This window comes from Canis aureus, chromosome 16, assembly GCF_053574225.1.
Source record: "Canis aureus isolate CA01 chromosome 16, VMU_Caureus_v.1.0, whole genome shotgun sequence".
NCBI classification, from domain to species: Eukaryota; Metazoa; Chordata; class Mammalia; order Carnivora; family Canidae; genus Canis; species Canis aureus.
Window position 1 is genome coordinate 35,943,230 of NC_135626.1, and position 19,288 is coordinate 35,962,517.

At 48.1% G+C, this 19,288-nt stretch overlaps 1 protein-coding gene across 3 annotated transcripts in view; it reads right to left on the reverse strand.

Moving 5' to 3' along the window:
• Positions 1-1,077: 1,077 nt before the first annotated feature.
• The window catches only part of IGF2BP1 (insulin like growth factor 2 mRNA binding protein 1), a 41,564-nt gene continuing 23,353 nt past the window's right edge, over positions 1,078-19,288 (reverse strand). For 2 of the 3 annotated variants that reach the window (XM_077852880.1, XM_077852882.1), the window contains 13 exons: positions 16,565-16,613; positions 15,977-16,028; positions 13,336-13,399; positions 10,819-11,100; positions 9,396-9,530; positions 8,619-8,741; positions 7,817-7,952; positions 6,135-6,257; positions 5,690-5,809; positions 4,848-4,922; positions 3,894-4,025; positions 3,560-3,673; positions 1,078-1,520 (listed from right to left, as the gene is read on the reverse strand). In XM_077852880.1, coding sequence (XP_077709006.1) covers positions 1,428-1,520; positions 3,560-3,673; positions 3,894-4,025; positions 4,848-4,922; positions 5,690-5,809; positions 6,135-6,257; positions 7,817-7,952; positions 8,619-8,741; positions 9,396-9,530; positions 10,819-11,100; positions 13,336-13,399; positions 15,977-16,028; positions 16,565-16,613 — 1,498 coding nt within the window. In that variant the 3' untranslated portion in view covers positions 1,078-1,427. The remainder of the gene's footprint in view (positions 1,521-3,559; positions 3,674-3,893; positions 4,026-4,847; positions 4,923-5,689; positions 5,810-6,134; positions 6,258-7,816; positions 7,953-8,618; positions 8,742-9,395; positions 9,531-10,818; positions 11,101-13,335; positions 13,400-15,976; positions 16,029-16,564; positions 16,614-19,288) is intronic. The other variant, XM_077852881.1, reaches the window with a different exon arrangement.

Sequence of the window (19,288 nt, forward strand, 5' to 3'; positions counted from 1 at the left end):
TGGCTGCCGTCTTCCACAAGGGCTGAACTTCCAACGGGATCTTATTGAGCCTGGTAAATTAATAAATTAAGCTTATTTACCTCTCTGTGCATAACGATGCTGGTATTTTGAATTTTGTTTTCAGGCACAACTACCATCGTGCCAATGATTCATGGAGGCAGAAGCCATCAGTTAAATATGCCTCTAGCATAAAAACAGAAGCAAATACTCTCCAATGTACTGAATATTCATAATACGTGCCAGATGACAGACTTTAGCTTTACCGGGAGCTCAGGGTTGGGTTCCACATCCCACCGCCACCAAGGGAACAGTGCCGTGGTGGGGGAGTGCCCCGCAACTCCTGCCTCTGGGAACCAGCCCTTATAGGAGAACATGGGCTGGAGTGAGGGCACAGTGGCAGCCTTTGGGGCCACTCTAAGTCCTCCATGGAACTGAGACTTTATCAAGGGGAGTTATGTCCCCTTCCCAGTGCTCATATCCAATCATTAAAATAGACTTTAAAAAAATATAAAATCTGCCTGAGAATGATGGGAATCAGGGACAGTACAGTGGTCAGCCCCTATCCCGCTGAGCATTCAGTACCACCCATGTGCACCTAGATGGGTAGAAGTACGTGATGGGGCAGGGAATCTTGGTGGGGAAGTCCCGACAGAATGGAAAAATTTTAATTGCGCCAATTTTTCAAGATGGTGATCTGGACTAGATCAGCCATAAGGGCACTCCTTTTAAACGTGGATTACTATATATTTTAATCATATTTCTCCCCCATTCTTTATCCCCTGCTGTTCCTATTGGTTGGTTAGGGAAGGAGTGGAATTAAACTATAGATGCTGGTGTGTCTTCTCCTTTGAATGAATAACGTAAGCAAAGCAATGCGTCAGTTCCCAGTTTTTCTAGTAGCAGTACAGATAAAACAATTTGTGTGAATATAGGAAGAGACTATATAGGAAGAGGCTATGTCAGGGCACAAGAATAGAGGTATTTTAATCAACGGACCAAGCAGGAGAAGGTTGGAAGGATTTTAGGGTTGAGAAGCAAACCATCCTTTGAGGCTGATTAAAACACCCCTCTGCATGATTCAAAAACCTGAAGGAAATTTTATTTCTCTTCCCACTGGGGTCTGACCCACCCTCTCGGTGGGACCTGGAGAACTTACTTAAAACAATCCACGTTTAAAAGCACCCTGAGCTAGAATTTCCATGGTGACACCCTGAGGGGTGGGCAGTGTTGGGCCAATTGGTTGGGCATGTGGGGCCGAGGGATCAGGGTTCCTCACTGGAACGTCTCTTTCTCAAGCAAGTGGGCAAACCTGATCTACATCCCGGCCCAAGTGTCCCTGATTCCCACTCATTCTCAGGCCTGCTGGGGAGAACGCGCTCTCGATTTCAGCCCGTTGTCCTTGAGTCGATGTGACAGGAAGGGGCTGGTCACTTCCTTCGTGCCTGGGCCTGGTTACTCTGTCCCTTTTGGTGCAGCTGCTTAACTTGGGCCAGGATATCTCGTATTTTCCGTTGCGCCATCTGTAGGAGAAGCAGACAGGAGGCAAGAGTGAAGATCTCCAAAGACATAAGAGAAAACCCGAGCCCAGGGAGAGAGGCCATTGAGTTCTAGACACCGACAGCAAACAGGAAGAGCAAGGGTGAGCAGGGCCCAAAGTTCCTCTGCCTCCCCGTGGGCATTAAGCACCCAGGGGGCAATGCTACTGCACGGGACAGAGGACAGGAGATGGGGTGTGGAGGGAGGGCTGGAGAACGGACAGAGGGACCAGAGTAGAAACTCATTCACCAGAATTCAAAAACTGACAAACTGCCACACATGTCACTGAATCTAAAATAAAACTCCGGGAGTATGTTTGCCAGAGGGTCATCAGGCAGGAGGCCTCCCCACAGATCTGAGCTCCAACACCCATGAAAATATCCCCAGCAAAGGGGATGAAATGTCTGGACGTGGAGTTACAAGCAAGAAGTGAAACCTAAACTCTGCCATTTAAAAAAAAAAAAGACAAAATATGCAAAGATCTGACTCCTCTTTTCTTGAAGGTTTCTTCCCTAAGAACAGAGTTCTGCTGCGAGCAAAGCCAATGGCAAGTGTGGTGCACTGAACAGTTTACCAAGAATCGTTTCCTTCCATAAAGGTAGTGCTTGGTTTCTTGGTTTAAGAAAAAGGTGGTCTAGGTTGGGGAAAGGCTCTGGATTCTGTATTTATGTCACTTCCTACTCAGTCAGCCGCAAGTGGATGGTTTACCTAGGTTTCCCTCTAATTCAGTCTAACAAATGAAAAATACCCGCCCCACCCCTTTCGGTACTGAGTACATCCTGGCTCTGCATACTCGGATCTATCCTTTACCTTCTCACACCTCATGCTCCTCCATTGGTAAAATGAGGTTGTCACAGGGATTAAATGAGTTAATCTATGTCAATCACAAAGGATGGTGCTTAGTATATCAGATGCACCCATAAATCTTAGATGCTACCGCAGCTCTTGTTATACTTCTCTGAGGATTAGAGCAGCTGGCTGGCTCAGTGGCTGAGAGTCTGCCTTTGGCTCAGGGCATGATCCCGGGGTCCTAAGATCAAGTCTAGCATCGGGCTCCCCAAAGGGAGCCTGCTTCACCTTCTGCATGTCTCTGCCTCTCTTTCTCTCATGAATAAATTAAATTTTTAAAAAATGCTTCCCCAAGGATTGTCACCGGCAGTTTCTTACCAAGGCCGTACAGCAGAAAGGCCACATGGGGTTTGAAATCAAAGCCCTCTGCCTCCAAAGGAAGCCCTCTGCTTCCTGGTGCTGTGCAGCCACACCACACTGGAGCTGAGAGCTGGGTTCCAGGCTCCTATTCAGCCCTTGGCTGCTTAGGCAGCACCAGCCAGGCCATAGGCCTGCTAGGAAGTATGTATCCTCTGAACTGAAGGGGGTGTGTCCAGGGTAATCTCCATATCCCTTCCAGTTCCAATTTTAGGAAAACCTCACTACCACCACCTTTCAAACTCTGACTTTCAAAATTCAGAGCATTTGAATTTGATATCCACCCTCTTTCCAGACTCTGGGGCCAGTCCCAATCAATACGGAGCAGTGCTGACTGGCCCTCTGGAGGTGGTGTGGAGATGGTGAGTTCTGGAATGGGGAGGCAGAACTGTAACCAGGGGTGCAGTAGTCATTGTGAGAAAGGCAAAGGGACCGTACTGGACAAAGGCAATCTGGAATACCATCATTACTATTACTATTCCACAGACAAGACTGGGTGAGTGGGTAATACCAATTTCATTTCTTGTCCAGTGCAAAAGGGGATAGCAAAGAACTAACGGCAAACAACATGAAAAAACTCTTAATATATGGCAAGTAACACAGAATATATAGTCTATGTACAAGTTCTCAAATCACTTTCCCTAAGGAGGACAAAACATCTACACATCACACTCCCACACTTAGAAAAGAATGGTCCAGCCCATAGGCAGGCGTAGTGCCCAGGACTCAAAGCCATGCCAAGTCAACGTCTGGAGTTTTGCCTCTCTGATCCTCAGGCTCCTGCTGCCTCTCTACAAGGCAAGAGTGCCATACGTACCTGGCTGGCATAAAAGTGCCCGATGATCTTGACAATGACCTGGTCATTCTCATCTGGGGTCTGGTCTCTTGGCACTACCACCTCAGCCGCTGTCAAATTCTGCAATTCATTCACCTGGGTGGAGTAAGGGGCAGAAAGAAGCTCAGGGTGCTATCAAGAAGGCATGCAGAGGCCTGCAGGGAGGGGCAGCAGGCAAGTCACTAACGGGGAACTGAAGGACTCAAAAGCTGGGCTTGGGGACAGAAGTAAGGAAACATATTGGGAGTCCTAAAGTTGTACAGGATAGGGGAGCAGGCTGAGACCCCAAAACTTCCAGTCTGGCCCCAAGGCTCACCGTTTTGCCGCCTTTGCCAATGACTCGGCCAGCAGCTGACGCTGGCACCCGGATGTGGGTCTCCAGCTTGACTTCTTCCTTGGGACCAAAGAAATTCTCCTCCTTGAGTTTTCCATAAATTCTTCCCTGAGCCTGAGAGAAGGTCCTTGTTAATCAGCGGATCGTACACATAACAAAAGGGAAGTGGGTAAACATGAAAACAGGCCCCCAAGCTCCACCCTTTGGAGATTCGGCCCCAAGGGCCCAACCCAGGGATGCATCAGCCATCCACAACAGGTGATAGGAACATGACCAAGAATACTAAGACCAGAGAGCCTGGGTAGAGTAACTGAATACATACTTCCCAGAACAATTCATAAGCTAAAAAACCCTGCAGGGTCTAGGATGATCCCATTTATGTGAATAAGGCAGCCAAAAGAATCAGCCAGAAGACAGGCTGTTGGATACCCCACACAGCCGCTAGAGCATCCCCATTCTCTCTCCATCCCTGCCTCGGTCGGGATGACCTAACTCTTAGCTCTCTGGCTATGTGACCAAAAGTTCAGGGCCTAGCAACGTACAAGGACAAAAAGGAGAGGAGGGGATTTGGAATCAAAGATCTTGCTTAACTAAGGCAGGGTACAAGAAAGAAGCACTCAAGCTTCCTTCCATCCCCAATTTCTGTTCACCCCGAGAAGTAAAAAGAGTAAGGAAGTCAACGGAAAGGAGTTCGATGCCAAACTGAAAGCAGCATCGCAAGGCTGTCCCTGCACAGGAGCTCTAAGTGTTAAGCAGGGAAGCCTGGCTGGCTCATTCAATAGAGCAGGAGACTCTTGATCTCGGGGTCGTGGGTACAAGCCCCACGCTCAGTGCAGAGATTACTTAAATGAATTAAAACTTTTTTAAAAAGCATCAGGCAGATTTGTACTCCCACCCAACCTCCGTTCCCTTCTTTGGAAAAAGAAAGATGAGAACCTTAAACTGAGCCTCTGGGGGTCCAGTGATGATGACCATACGAACTTTGGAGTCAGGAGTTTCGGGAGGAGCAATCTAGAAAGCAAAGAGCTGGTCAAAGAGGTACTCTCCACCCCACCCCCCAAGCCCCCTGCCACCACCCCAATTCCACCGCCCACTTCTGAGGGCTACGAGAGGCAAGACCCAAGGCCCTGAGCCCCACAGGCATTGCCCCTGCACCAAAAATGTGATGAAGATGGGCGTGAATGTGTTCCAGGGAGGTTTCCTAATCAGGGCCTCCCCACTGCCCACCCTCCCAAACTCCTGGGGAGGGTTTGGTAGGGTCCTGCTCAGAGGGTGGGGACCACCCTTCAGCAGAGAAGAATCTCTGACCAACTCCTTTAGGACCATCAATACGAATGGAGTTAGGCTTGTGGAATAGAACTTTGTTTGACGAGGACAGACTCTCCCTTCTCCCCACACTAGACCATAGCCGAGGAAGGTGAAAAAACAGCTAGGATCCATAACCACTGACTGCCAGGCACTGACCGAGGGATACCTGACTGCATCACTTCACAGTATTATGCCAGTGGCTGCGGTGATGAGCCCCTTTAGCTTTGAGGCTGAACCCACATCAGTCTGTGCCAGAGCTCGGGCTCTCCTCCTACACTGCAACTGCACCTCCTTCTTTGCCCAAAAGCCGAGGAGCACCAAAGGCCCTGGCAAGTTCAAAAGCAAAGGGGACTGCAATCCCTCAGACACAGAGGCCACACAACAGCAGCCACATGTGGCACCCAGGGACATAGGTGGTGGATGCAGTGTTCCCATCGTCCCAGGACCCAGGAGGACCCAGAGCAGGTCACCTTAATGGAGGCACTGGCAAAACGGGAGAGCTGTTTGATGTGCTGCCCCTTCTTCCCAATGATGGCGCCCACTGCCTGTGCAGGGATGAACACCTGCACCATCTCTTGCTCCGGAGCCTGCTGTCAAGACAGAGCACGTCATTACCATGGGCCAAGGATACGGGAGCCCCTCCACACCCCAGGTGAGCATTCCCCAAAGGGAAGATAACATGGGCTACCTGCTCCTTGGCACTCCCCAGGCCCAGCAAGCACAAAGGGGAAGGAAGAGTGCCTCCAGCATCTCAGGTGCCGGCCACATGGCTGGGAATCCTGCCCAGGAGAGGCATCGCAGACCTCCCTGCCCTCTTCAAGAATTCTCTAGGTGTCAAGCTCCCACATGGTACTGGACCCTACCAGAGGCCATGGAAGGGCCCAGGGGTCCCCTGTAATTAGATCTTGTACCTACCATAAAGGAGCTGTAGGGAGCAGCTCCCGTGACACTGCTGGGAGGTGGTGGGACTGCACTGGACGAGGCTGGGAAAAGACCAACAGCTGCCAAGTTCAGGCCGGGGATGAGATGTGACTGCAGCTGGGAAAGGAAGGTGAGGAGGGAGAGGTCAGCTCAGGCTGCAGGGGCCTAGTTGAACCCAGAGGGCAGGGGTGAGGTGGAGGACACAGGAGACTGAGTGTTTCTGGTTCTCACACACACCTAGAGTGTGGAGCCATGAGTGATGGGACATTATTGCTGGACCAAGAACCAGCAACTCCAACCAGAAGGGTCCACCAGAGCCTCAGATGTACCATCTCTCTGGCGATTTACTCAACTACCCTATGCTAGAACATTCCTATGAAAAGGCACAGCAAGGACAGATCTCCGTTAGATATCCAGGACTCACCTTTTCTCCTGTACCCCACATCCTCAATCCCTTTTAACTTTTTTTTTTTTTAATTTTTATTTATTTATGATAGTCACACACACACAGAGAGAGAGAGAGAGAGGCAGAGACATAGGCAGAGGGAGAAGCAGGCTCCATGCACCAGGAGCCCGACGTGGGATTCGATCCCGGGTCTCCAGGATCACGCCCTGGGCCAAAGGCAGGCGCTAAACCGCTGCGCCACCCAGGGATCCCTCAATCCCCTTTAAAAACCAGATGAAGGATGCCTGAGTGGCTCAGTGGTTAAGCGTCTGCCTTTGGCTCAGTTGTGATCCCGGAATCCCGGGATTGAGTCCCACATCGGGCTCCCCCACAGGGAGGCTGCTTCTCTCTCTGCCTATACCTCTGCCTCTCATGAGTAAATGAAGTCTTTAAAAAATTTTAAAATTAAATAAAAACAAAATGAGAGAGCAGCCCGGGTAGCTCAGCGGTTTAGTGCTGCCTTCAGCCCAGGGCCTGATCCTGGAGACCTGGGTTCGAGTCCCACATCAGGCTCCCCCACAGGGAGGCTGCTTCTCTCTCTGCCTATACCTCTGCCTCTCATGAGTAAATGAAGTCTTTAAAAAATTTTAAAATTAAATAAAAACAAAATGAGAGAGCAGCCCGGGTAGCTCAGCGGTTTAGTGCTGCCTTCAGCCCAGGGCCTGATCCTGGAGACCTGGGTTCGAGTCCCACATCAGGCTCCCCCACAGGGAGGCTGCTTCTCTCTCTGCCTATACCTCTGCCTCTCATGAGTAAATGAAGTCTTTAAAAAATTTTAAAACTAAATAAAAACAAAATGAGAGAGCAGCCCGGGTAGCTCAGCGGTTTAGTGCTGCCTTCAGCCCAGGGCCTGATCCTGGAGACCTGGGTTCGAGTCCCACATCAGGCTCCCTGGATGGAGCCTGCTTCTCCCTCTGCCTGTGTTCTGCCTCCCTCTCTCTGTGTATGTGTCTCTGTCATGAATAAATACATAAAATCTTTAAAAAAAAAAAATCAGATGAAAATTATGGCCCCTCTCTTCACTGAAGTACACACAAATACCAATTTTATAGGAAAATCACAGACTGAAGCCCAAGAGGAGACCCAACCCCAGGAATCAGATAAAGATCTCTTAATGACCTGCAGGAATGGAGATCCCAAGTGTGTGACCTGCCCACCTACATGGAGACCTCCCCCTTTCTGCTGTGCCTCAGCCTCAAAGAGGGGTAAAGCAGCCACCTCTGCCACTCACACTCATGGCAGCCACGTCGTTCTCGTAGGCCTCCCGAACTTTCTTCATGATCTCCTGCTCAGCCCTGCAGCAGTTCTCAATCGCCCCCTTCACGGTGATAGTCCTCTCAGGGTTATACAGGGTGAGGTCCTGCAGCCTGGTGGGACAGCAGAGCCAAGTCACCCTTGCACTGATAGGCCAGGACCAGGAAGTGGCCCCAGCTAGGAATTAGCCACAGAAACAGCTCCTGCAGGCTGTTTAACTTTTGGCAAACAGCTCCCTGTCTCTCGCCTTTGGTCTGTAACCAGAGCAGGGAGGGAGGAAGGCGCAGGGAGATAAGAATACCCAACTGAAACCCCTCGGTGTGGAATGAACCCAATCACAGATAGGTTTTCATCACTGTTAAAGCAAGAAGGATGCTCAGAACTGGAAGCTTCTCCAATAGTTCTACACAATCCATTTCCTGTGCTTTTGGAACAGACCAAGTCAGGGATGAAATGAAGAGGCACAGGGCTCAGAGAATCCTCAGACAAGGGCCTGGGTGGGTCCACTTCTCATGGCCTGGCAAACATGCCCAAGACCCCAAAGCCCTGGCTCCCAACTGCAGGGGACAGGTGTAATGTGCAGAACAGGGGATGGACAGATTCACTCCAACAATACGAGCCCTCACAGATATAAACGTTCTTTGCCACTGCACGGATTCTCCTTCAGTAGGGCAGAAACTGCATACAACTTAGGGAACCCAAATATTAAGGCTAATGACACATTGGTGCCCCCAGGCCCTTGGGCATCCCACTCATAAAGAGGTAAATGACAGCCTTACGAGGAGATGGTGATCTTGGTCTCTGTGTCCTGCTCCACCTTCTTCAGATTCCGTCCTTCCTTGCCAATTAGACGCCCCACAAAGTTATTATGGGCGAGGATCTTCAGGGGAACCTCGTCGGCCCTTGGGAAGGGTAAAGGACAAGAGCTGCTAAGTGGTGAGCCGCGCAGAGACCCAGACAGCATGCAACTGCAAATGTGGGGTTTCCAGGACAATTACATCCCAAAAGGTTACAAAAACAAAAACAAAAAAACAGATGGGTGGGTGCTTAGTGCTAGAGATGGGGAGGTAGGGACAGGCTGCCAAGAGCCACATGGGACTATCAGAGCAATGGCCATGCTCACTGTCATAACTGTGATGATGGTTCTGCAGGTCCATGCATGGTAAAACCCATTCACAGCTGTCTGTTTTAAAATAGCCACTCTAGAGAATGCCATGCAGTTTTAGAAAGGTGATCCATATTACCATACTGATCCATAATGTGAAAAAAGCAAACTGTAGAATTGCACTCATTATGATTCTATGTGTGCTAAAACAGGCACATGCATACACCGATGCACACACATATGTACACACAAATACACACATTATAAATGCACAGAGTTGCTAAAAGGGTGTACAGGGGTGTTCGTTACTTGTGGGAAAGAGGACTTCATGTTTCAGTTTATGTCGTCTGTCTCCTACTTATCCCTGCATTCTTGCTAATAAGAAGTCTGTGTTGTAGTGGGGGGAGGTAGCAATTCCCTTCTTACAAGAAACACTGAATAAAAGCCTTACGTTTTGGTGTCCTTTGCTTCCTTATGCATAATCTCCAAGATCATCTTACACGCAGATGAGCAGCCCTCAGGGGTTGAGTGGACGCTGATGGCCTTCTCTGCAGCGCCTGCATTCTCCTTCCTGTGCACATCTATCCTGAGGACCACAAAGCCAAGGACAGTTAAGGGAGTCCCTGGTAAAACCCAGAATCTTCTTCACATACCTTGCTACTTCTCAACCGAAGCACAGAACCAACTCTTGAAACAAGTCCAAGCACGAATGGGGAAGGGCAGAGAAAGGGCCAGGGTCATGTGGCCAGCCTGCTGCTCTGGATTCTGTCTCAATCAGGAGGTGGTGGACAATAGTTGCATCTGGCATGGGAACACAGGGCTGGCAAATGGCAGCCCACAACTCTAAAGCTCCATTTCCTCTTAAATTCTGGATTCCCTCATGAAACAACTATAAAGGGAAGGCACACTGTCCCAAACTTAGAGTAATAAAGAATGTATTTGGAATAAGGATATGATGTGGCTTTTTCTTTTCCAGAGTACACTGATCAGCTATAAAGATAAGAGGGGTCGGGCAGCCCCGGTGGCTGCAGCGGTTTAGCGTCGCCTGCAGCCCAGGGCATGATCCTGGAGACCCTAGATGGAGTCCCATGTCAGGCTCTCTGTATGATGCCTGCTTCTCCCTCTGCCTGTGTCTCTGCCTCTCCCCCTCTGTCTCTATGAATAAATAAATAAAATCTTAAAAAAAAAAGATAAGGGGTCAACTACATGCAAATAAAAAAAATAAAGTTGGGGCACCTAAATGGCTCAGTCAGTTATGCATGTGCCTATGGCTCAGGTCGTGATCTCCGGCTCCTAGGATTGAGCCCCTCATCAGGCTCTCTGCTCAGTGGAGAATCTGCTTCTCCGTGTCCTCCTGCTTGTTCTCACAAACACTATCTCTCTCTCAAATAAAATATTTTTTAAAAATAGAAGTCAAATTCTAAAAGATTAGAGGGGGTAGCTGTGGTGAACATTGGAGATGGGACAGGATGGTGACCTATTCTTGAGGGCCAACCATGGCCAGGCTGCTGAGCCCAATGTCCACTAACAGGCAGCACTGAAACCACAGAGCACCAAAGAGAAGCTGACTCATCTAGACTAGGTTTGCTTGATGTGACTTCCTACAAGAAATTGCAGAACCCTTCTTACTAATGACTGTGTGGCTCAGCCTCTGCCACCAAATGAGAAGCCCCAGGCCCACTTAACATCCCCCCTTGGCCTCACCTTTCCAGGAGGCTGCAATTGGAAGCAATGACCACCGCAGGCCCCCCAACCCCAAATGAAGAAAAAAGGGAATACATTCTAGGCAACATTGCCTAAGTAGTAAATACTAAGACTCCTCGGTGTGCTTCCTGGAAGCACCCCACTTCCATTTCCCAACAGCCAAGACTTACTTAGACTGGGTCTGTTTCGTGATGTTTCGGATGGTGGCCCCCTCCTTGCCAATGATGGCACCCACATACTGGGTGGGCACCAGGAGCCGCAGGGGGATATCCACTTGCTGCTGCTTGGCTGGAGCCCCCGCTGCCACAGGGGAGCCCTGGCGAGGCTGACCCCGAGAGCCAAAGCCTCCTCGGCGCCCGTTCTCAGGACCCTGTGCTATCTGCTCATCGGGAATGTAAGAGACTTTTAAGGCGTGGTTCTCCAACTGGTGGCCATTCAGCTTCATGATGGCTCTGAGGACAAAGGGAAATCTACTGGTCACTCCAATCCATGCCAATCTCACCAAATGCACTCCATGTATAAAGCACTCAGGGTTACAACATGAAATATACTAAAAGCAAGGGAGGGATCCCTGGGTGGCGCAGCGGTTTGGCGCCTGCCTTTGGCCCAGGGCGCGATCCTGGAGACCCAGGATCGAGTCCCACATCGGGCTCCCGGTGCATGGAGCCTGCTTCTCCCTCTGCCTGTGTCTCTGCCTCTCTCTCTCTCTGTGACTATCATAAATAAATAAATTTAAAAAAAAATAAATAAAATAAATAAATAAAAGCAAGGGAGAAGACCTATCCACCACTCCCACCTCCACCTCAGAGAACTTTCCAGTCTAAATTAACTGGCTGAAGACAGGGGTACCTGGGTGGCTCAGTAGGTTAAGTATCTGCCTTTGGCTCAGATCATGATCTCAGGGTCCTGGGACTGAGCCCCGCATTGGACTCCCCGCCTGACAGGAAATCGGCTCCCTCTCCCTCTGCCCCAATCTGCTTATGCTCTCTCTCAGAAAAATAAAATCTTAGGAAAATAATGGCTGAAGACAAAGGGAAACCCAAGTAAGTATTTTCAATGAATTTTGAATTGGCCTATTAATTTCAGCCAGAACTACCAGATTCGTGTGAGTGAATGAATTTAATAAAAACATGAGAAACAAGACACTTATTTTTACACTTATTGAGTTGGCACCTTCCATATTTGAGAAAACTGTAAAAAATTAAAAAAAAAAAAAAAAGAGTTGGAGATAGAATGTCCTTGCTTACAGCTTGGAAGCAGGAGTTTAAATATACCTAGAATGCCTGAAAACCAGGAGTGAGTAACATTGGGGGGGAGGGGCAGGCTCCATCCAGTCCCAGCCTGGCTGATGCAAGTTAGAAAAGTTAACAAGGCGGGATGCTTGGGTGGCTCAGTGGTTGATCATCTATCTGCCTTTGGCTCAGGGTGTGCTCCTGAGGCCCTGGGGTCAAGTCCATCAACAGGCTCCCCACAGGGAGCCTGCTTCTCCCCCTGTCTAAGCCTCTGCCTCTCTATGTGTCTCTCATGAATAAATAAATAAAATCTTTTAAAAAGAAAGAAGAAAAGTTAACAAAGCAACAACAGAGAGCAGGGAATAAGCTGAGTATTGACATGACCTTTAGAGCCAGGCTAAGGACCATACACTGGCCACAAGAGACAATAGGGGCCTCCAGAAAATCCTGAGCCTGAGAGCGGTCTAAAGAAAATGGGAACTGGCTCAATTAGTAGAGTGTGCTAACTCTTGATCCCAAGGTCGTGAGTTCAAGCCCCACGTTGGGTATAGGGATAACTTTTGAAAATAAAACAAATTAAAAATAGGGGCACCTGGAGGCTCAATGGTTGAGCATCTGTCTTTGGTTCAGGTCATGATTCCAGGGTCCTAGGATTGAGTCTCGCATCCGGCCCCCTGTGGGGAGCCTGCTTCTTCCTCTGCCTATGTGTCTGCCTCTCTCTGTGTATCTCATGAATAAATAAAAATTTTTTAAAAATAAAGGAAATGATATTTGAGGAAGTGGTGGGATTTTTACAATGCATCACCACCCAGTTAGAGACAGCATTCTGAAGGAACAAGAAAGCAATCAAAAGCACAATGTAGCAAAAGGCCTGTAACAGGTCTTACACAAATCTTACATAAGTGCACAAAACGTACAGTGTGTCAGTACCAGTAGATGAGAAGTGTAATTGCTCAACCAAAGGGCTTAAGAATCGAGAAAGCATGGGTGTGGTGGGACTAAGAGGACCCGACAACAGCATAAACTGGGCTCATGGCCTCACCACAATAAAATGTCTGCCCCCCCCCCAGCAAAACAAGAACAAATCCCTTTTGTAAATCTCGCAGTTCCCCCTCACTATCACTAGATGGCACAATCAACACAGCAAAGGACTCTTGCAGGTCCAAGGCAGCTAGAGAAATCCAACAGAAAGCCTATCTATTCTCTCACGGAGGATTTCCCCTTTCCTGGAAGGGCCCTTGGGTCTCTTCCCTTCTGTGAATTTGCTATCAATCCTGAGGAGTTTCTGAACTTTTAAGATCCCTGAACCAATGAACAAGAGTCTGCAATTGGCTATCACAATAACGGAATCCAAGCAGGCACTACTGCCTGTGTGGACCCCAGCCCTGTAAAAGAGGTACCTGGCTTCCAATACCTCCCAAAGACCCACCCTGGCCCGCTTCCCAGCCCACTCACTGCCTGGTCTGTTCCCGGTTGGAATAGGTGACATTCACCACAGCAGTCTCACTCTCGGTGTTCACTGGGGGAGCAAAACAGAAGCCAAGGTTAGAGCAGTGAGATCTGGAAATGCCACCAAGGAATCCCAAGCATTTAAAGCACATCCTTCCAGGTTAGAAGGTTGTAGAAGTTACATGTGTTCGAAGAAAATACTGGGAATGACAAGGCAAAATATTTCCCCTTTTAGAACCCTCTCACCAGAAATCTTAGAAAATTCAAACCTTTTTACATTCTCCCTTCTGTGTCTTCCTCTGATTCCCTCTGGCCAGCCACCAAGAGAGCTGGGCAACAAAATAGTGCAGTGAACACAGCAGTTAGGCAGTGGGGAGTGCACGCACACACCCCATCTAGGAAGCAAATTTATTCTGGGGAAGCCAAACTAGTTGAAAATACATACACAGTAAGATTAGCAATTTACAGAAGCAAACATCCTGAGACATGGTCTGTAAGAATATGGTAAAGAGATGTACATCCACTACAGAGCATCCTCAAGGACAGATGAAACGTGAGTGTATCATGACCTAGCTAAGCGGGCAGAGAGAAGCATCTGCTAGGTAGCCCAGGGGTGGTGATTTCCTGAGTATTCCAAATATCTTGGCAATGGAAATGCACATTCAATCCATCATAAATTCATGGTACCTGCCATTAAGGCCACCTAAATCATCTGCACTTAATCATGAATCCTCTTGGACTTCATTTGACTTTGCCATACACTCTCTCCTACAGCCAGTCCCAGACTGGGCTGGACATTAGAATTCCAGATGTCTGGAGGCACACCTCTTATTTTAAGTTAATAAAATTAACCTGTCTTATGCATCACTGTCTTTTGATTTAGGGTTCCCTAGGCCAACTCAGCACCACTACACCAGGGTGGAGGACACTGACAAAAAACCAAGACTCTGCCCCCACTTCCCTGAGGCTAGTAAGTTACCTGGCCACAAATCCTCAGTGCAGACCACTCTTAACCCCTCTGGCCTTCATCAGCAGAATCTCCCCCACCACTACTACAGTAGGGTATGGAAAGATTGTTCTTTCCAGTTAAACTGAAACAGGAGTCAAACTGACCAAAGCTCTGCTGTCATGGAGTTCACATTCTAGCGGGAGGAGACAACGCAAAGTATGATAAGCAAATTCCCTAGCATAGCAGAGGTTGATTAATGCCACAAAGAGTGTAAATCAGGGTAAAGAAGGTGGTGGTGGAGGGCAGCCCGGGTGGCTCAGTGGTTTAGTGCCACCTTCAGCCCAGGATGTGATCCTGGAGACCCGGGATCGAGTCCCACATTGGGCTCCCTGCGTGGAGCCTACTTCTCCCTCTGCCTGGGTCTCTGCCTCTCTGTCTCTCTCTCTTATGAATAAATAAATAAAATCTTAAAAAAAAAAAAAAGGTAGTGGAGAGGGATGCGATTTTAAATAGTGGACAGAAAGCACTCACTCAGTGACAGTTGAAGACTTTCCCTGTTGTCCAACAAAATCCAACATTTCCCATTCTGTAGGGATGGGGAGCAGGATGCAGTGTGCTACAGCTGCCCGGGTGACCCACACACAGATTTCCACTAGTATGAGCTCCTGCAGGGCCTCCCAGTGAAGCTCACGATGAGCCTCAAAGCCAGTGCTCAGTCTTGCTGTCTGTCCAGGAGTAACTCAGTCACCAGTCTAACAAGTGAGCAGTACTGGGCAATGGTTATCAGTGTGGCTGGCTGTGTCCTGGCATTTATGATCAAAAGCAACCTACAAGATCAGAGCAGGAGAACCCATCTGATGGACTCAGCACCTTACCTTTGTGCAGGCAAATATTTTAATCTAGAGTGATTTCTAGCTTCCATCTTTCCACAGAAAATGAAAATTTAAATTTTCACAGGGTGATTATTTACATTTCTTGAAGTTCTACAAACTCTAATTGTATCTTTTCTCTTGGCCAAGCACTCATGTCCAACCAAAACCACTCTCTATTTTAGCTCACTTCCTCTGAAAATTACTTATAACCTTAAGCAATGGAGGAACCTCAGAAATCTTAGCAAATATTTTATGACCCAGATTTTTCTTATTATTTCTCTTGTAGGCCCACTCTTGAAAGACTGTTCTTGCCCATCACTAAGTACCCAATAATAAAATCTCATTTTTTGTTTCTTTTAATTGACCAAAGACATGTAGCTGACAATCAGCTTCTAAAAAGAGAAAACCAGTTGGCTATTCCTGTCAAACATGAAGAATTATGAAGCTTTTAAAAAGTAAAAGGGCTGCAGACTTACTAGGGCTGAGTACACAATTTCCATGTTTATACTACTGTTGAAATCCTCAGACCTCTATTTCTACCAAGGCTGACCCCCTAAGAGCTTGGCATCTCATGCTGGAAATGAGTGACTTTCCTCGTTAAACAAAGAGAAACCTATTCTAGAGAGAAGCAGCATAGCCAAAGCTGGGATGACATGCCCATGCCCTCCTGTGCGTGTATCTTCCTCTGTGCCATATTGCCATATCCTGTCTGCCTTCTTTTTGTATGCCAGGTGGATCTGGTCATGGAAAACGAAGCAGAGCAGATCCCCCCAAAGTGCTCCAACACCCACCCTTTTCCCACCAGCCACCACCTCTGTAGTCTTACCTTGCTCGCAGTTTTCCACTGTACCATATTGAGCAAGCAGGCTGTCCAGCACCTAGGAGCATAGCAAAGGGAAGACGGCTACTCTGAGCATCCCAGGAACTATCACAACCACCAGATACCCTCTCCCCAAAGCAAGGTGGTACAGGCAGAGCCTTAGGTGGGGACTGACCTTAGTATCACCTGTTCAGCTTCCCCTTTCTAGGGTACTGATGCTGATGGTGATTTGTTAGGGTATCTTCGAAGAAATGTACTTGAGCACCAAAAAGGCTTTGAAAGACTTTTAGGAATAGACTTGGGCCGCTGGGGTCCCCAAATCAGCTTCTGCCATCACTAAATTTCGGGCTGAAGAAACAACCTACCCACCTCCCTAATGCCTCTCATGACAAGGATAAGCCCAAAAAGCTAACATGGGTAGTCCTGGGCTGAAAATGGGACCCAATCAACCTTTGTCTGCACCGGCAACCCTAGCCTAGCCTAGCCCCCAAACCACCAGGGGGACCTCCCCAGTCATCCCAGCTGACTCAGACTGACCCGGGCTTCCTTTCCATCCCCACCACCCCACGCCTTGAGTTTCCCCCAATCACTTACTTCCCAACGGAGCTGGGGTGGGATATTTCGGATCTGAATTTTCCGACTCCTGAAATAAGAGGGAAAAGGATTAATGATGCTCTGGATGCTGTAGGGACCTATGACCCTGCAGTGTTTAATGCTTTTGTTAGTTTTTATCTCTCTACCTTCTGTTCAACACCCAAGTCTAAGAATCCAAGAATGATAAACTTTGGGAATGAAGACTTGGGGTGGAGGGGTGCCTCCCATGAGAATGTAAATTATCAGTGCTACCACAGATACGACGCCTAAGATCAGGTGCCCTCAGCACCAGGGTAACACCAATCACATATGCTTCAGTTGTCCCTCTACTTGTCTTGCCCTCTGTTTTCTTCACTAACCACCTATTTTCATCTCTTACCTCCCACTATGTTTCAGGCACTTAGGAATACCAAGCTGCTACAGAAGACATCATTTATTAATCTGATGCCCATTTAACTGTTGCCTACTTCATGCTATATTTTGTTCTAGACACTGGGGACACTGTGACAAAACAATGTGTCTGGCCCTAAGGTACTCAGTTTATTGGGAGAGACATACATGCAAACAAATTACAACAGGATAATAGTAAGGTTGTTAAGTGTTTTATTTGACAGAGAAAGAGCACAAGCAAGGGGAGCAGAGGGAAGAGGGAGAAGCAGACTCCCCCCCGCCTGAGCAAGGAGCCCAAAGCAGGCTCAATTTCAGGACCTGAGATCATGACCTGAGCTAAAGGCAGATGCTTAACTGACTGAGCGACCCAGGCACTCCTAGTCAAGTATTTTTTATACAGGTATGGATTTTAATCTGTGTTGCACTTAACAGCACTGACCTTAAAATTATTTCCACTTCTTTGAGGCTCACTTTCCTTTCTTTGCACAACAGGGATAATACCTATACATAGGGTGGTTTCAGGTGATGTTAGAGAATATTAGATTTTAGCAAAGGGCTTCAAGTACAGATGCATCCAGAATACTAAGGTGGAAGCGATTAACACACAACACAACATCATGACCGCCACCTTCCCTCCTTCCAAATGACTATACTTTCTCCTTCCCATCTTTCAAATACCTCTTAAAAGTGTCATTTTCCCCAGAAAGGCTTTCAGGTTCAAGGTTGATTCCCAGGGCAATTAACTGCTCACTACCCAAATCGATGCCCTAATCCCTGGGCTTACAACATTTCAATTGACTTGATCTTCACTGGTCAATTGTCATTTATGTCTTTGCATATCCCTGATCAAACTTAGTTTGGGGACATAGTCCAATGAAACCTTAACAGCATGAAGGAAATCTGACCTGGGAAGCAAGAAAATCCTGTTCTAGCTCTTAAACTACCCGATTGGGTCTTCTTCTGATTAAGCCAAGTATAAGCTTCAGGCCTCAGTGTTCCTACTGGGCCCATGTCAGCTCCTGCAAAGCTAGGGGTGCAGGATGCTGAAAACACATAGGAACAAAGGAAGAGATAGATGCTCAGCTCCCATGTTTCCCTCTTGGCTGTCCCTAGGCCAGCTCACTCATTCCATCCCTGTGACCCTAAATGTCTTAAGCTGCAAAATGGAAACTGAAAGAGTCACTAAGATCCCTTCGAGCTGTGCAGCTCTGAGCATGAAAAGTATTGATGAAATACACAAAGGAAATCTCTTCCTGGGATAAAATGACTTCCTGGAAGAGGAGACACATGTGGAAGGGAATCTATGTGTATGGCTCTCTATCTCATTTGGTTCATGAACCTGATCTATGGTCATCAGAATGCAATGCAGGACAAGAGTAAGGATAGCAAACTTCAACTCCACTCCCAGGTCTTCAGAATTCCCACCAGGCCACTTTCTTCTATTGCATTCATAGGCAAAGGAGGGAGACCCTCGGCATCTGCCCTTGTGAGGGATGTCCCATATAACACTCATTTTGTGCCCAAAGGGGAAGAGAAAACACAAAAACTCTCACCATCAAAGCCCAACTGTTAGAGAATTGAAGAAGAGATGGGTACAGCATTGGAAGACTGAGGACACTGATCTCGCTTGATGCCAATAACAGGAGTCACTCCCTCTAGCAAACTCTTGTGGATGAAGGGCTGAGGCTGCCTTCCTGGGAGTTCAGACCAGTAGGGTTTAAAGCAACCCCTGTGCGGGAGGCTCAGTTTGAAGATGGCTCTTTCAAGATGGCCCCTTAGCATAATCTCTGGTCAAGGGTCAAAAACACAGTCCTACTTCAAAACTCCCAGTTTTAGGGGCTTTCTTTCCAGGGTAGGGAAGAGTTAGGGAGGGGATGGTGTGAAGGAATCAAATCTCAGTTTGGGGTTTTAATCCATATCCTGAAAGCAATGGCAGTCTGGAATGTCTGGAATGTTCCAGGAGAAGGAGGGGGAGGAGGGCAGGGCCACACAACCAATGAAAGAAAAGACCTCTGGGCAGCCCTCTCCAACCCCATAGGCAGACACCCACCCCTCGAGGACACACACACACACACCCAATCCTGGGAACCCCTTGAGGCCTCCAAACCTCCTTTCAGCAAACCCCCAACCCTGACAAACACACAACAGAAGCCTCGGAAGACCCTTTGTCTTTTAAGCCCTTGGCCTGGTTTCTATTACTTATGGTGCTACCTAATTTCTTTCAGGCCCAAAGCACACGGAGCGGTGTTGGCAACTGTACCCAATCCTCCCTCCCCAGGACTGCTGGTTAAGTATGGAAGGCCAGGTGCAAGCTGGGCCAGGGCGGTATGCTGG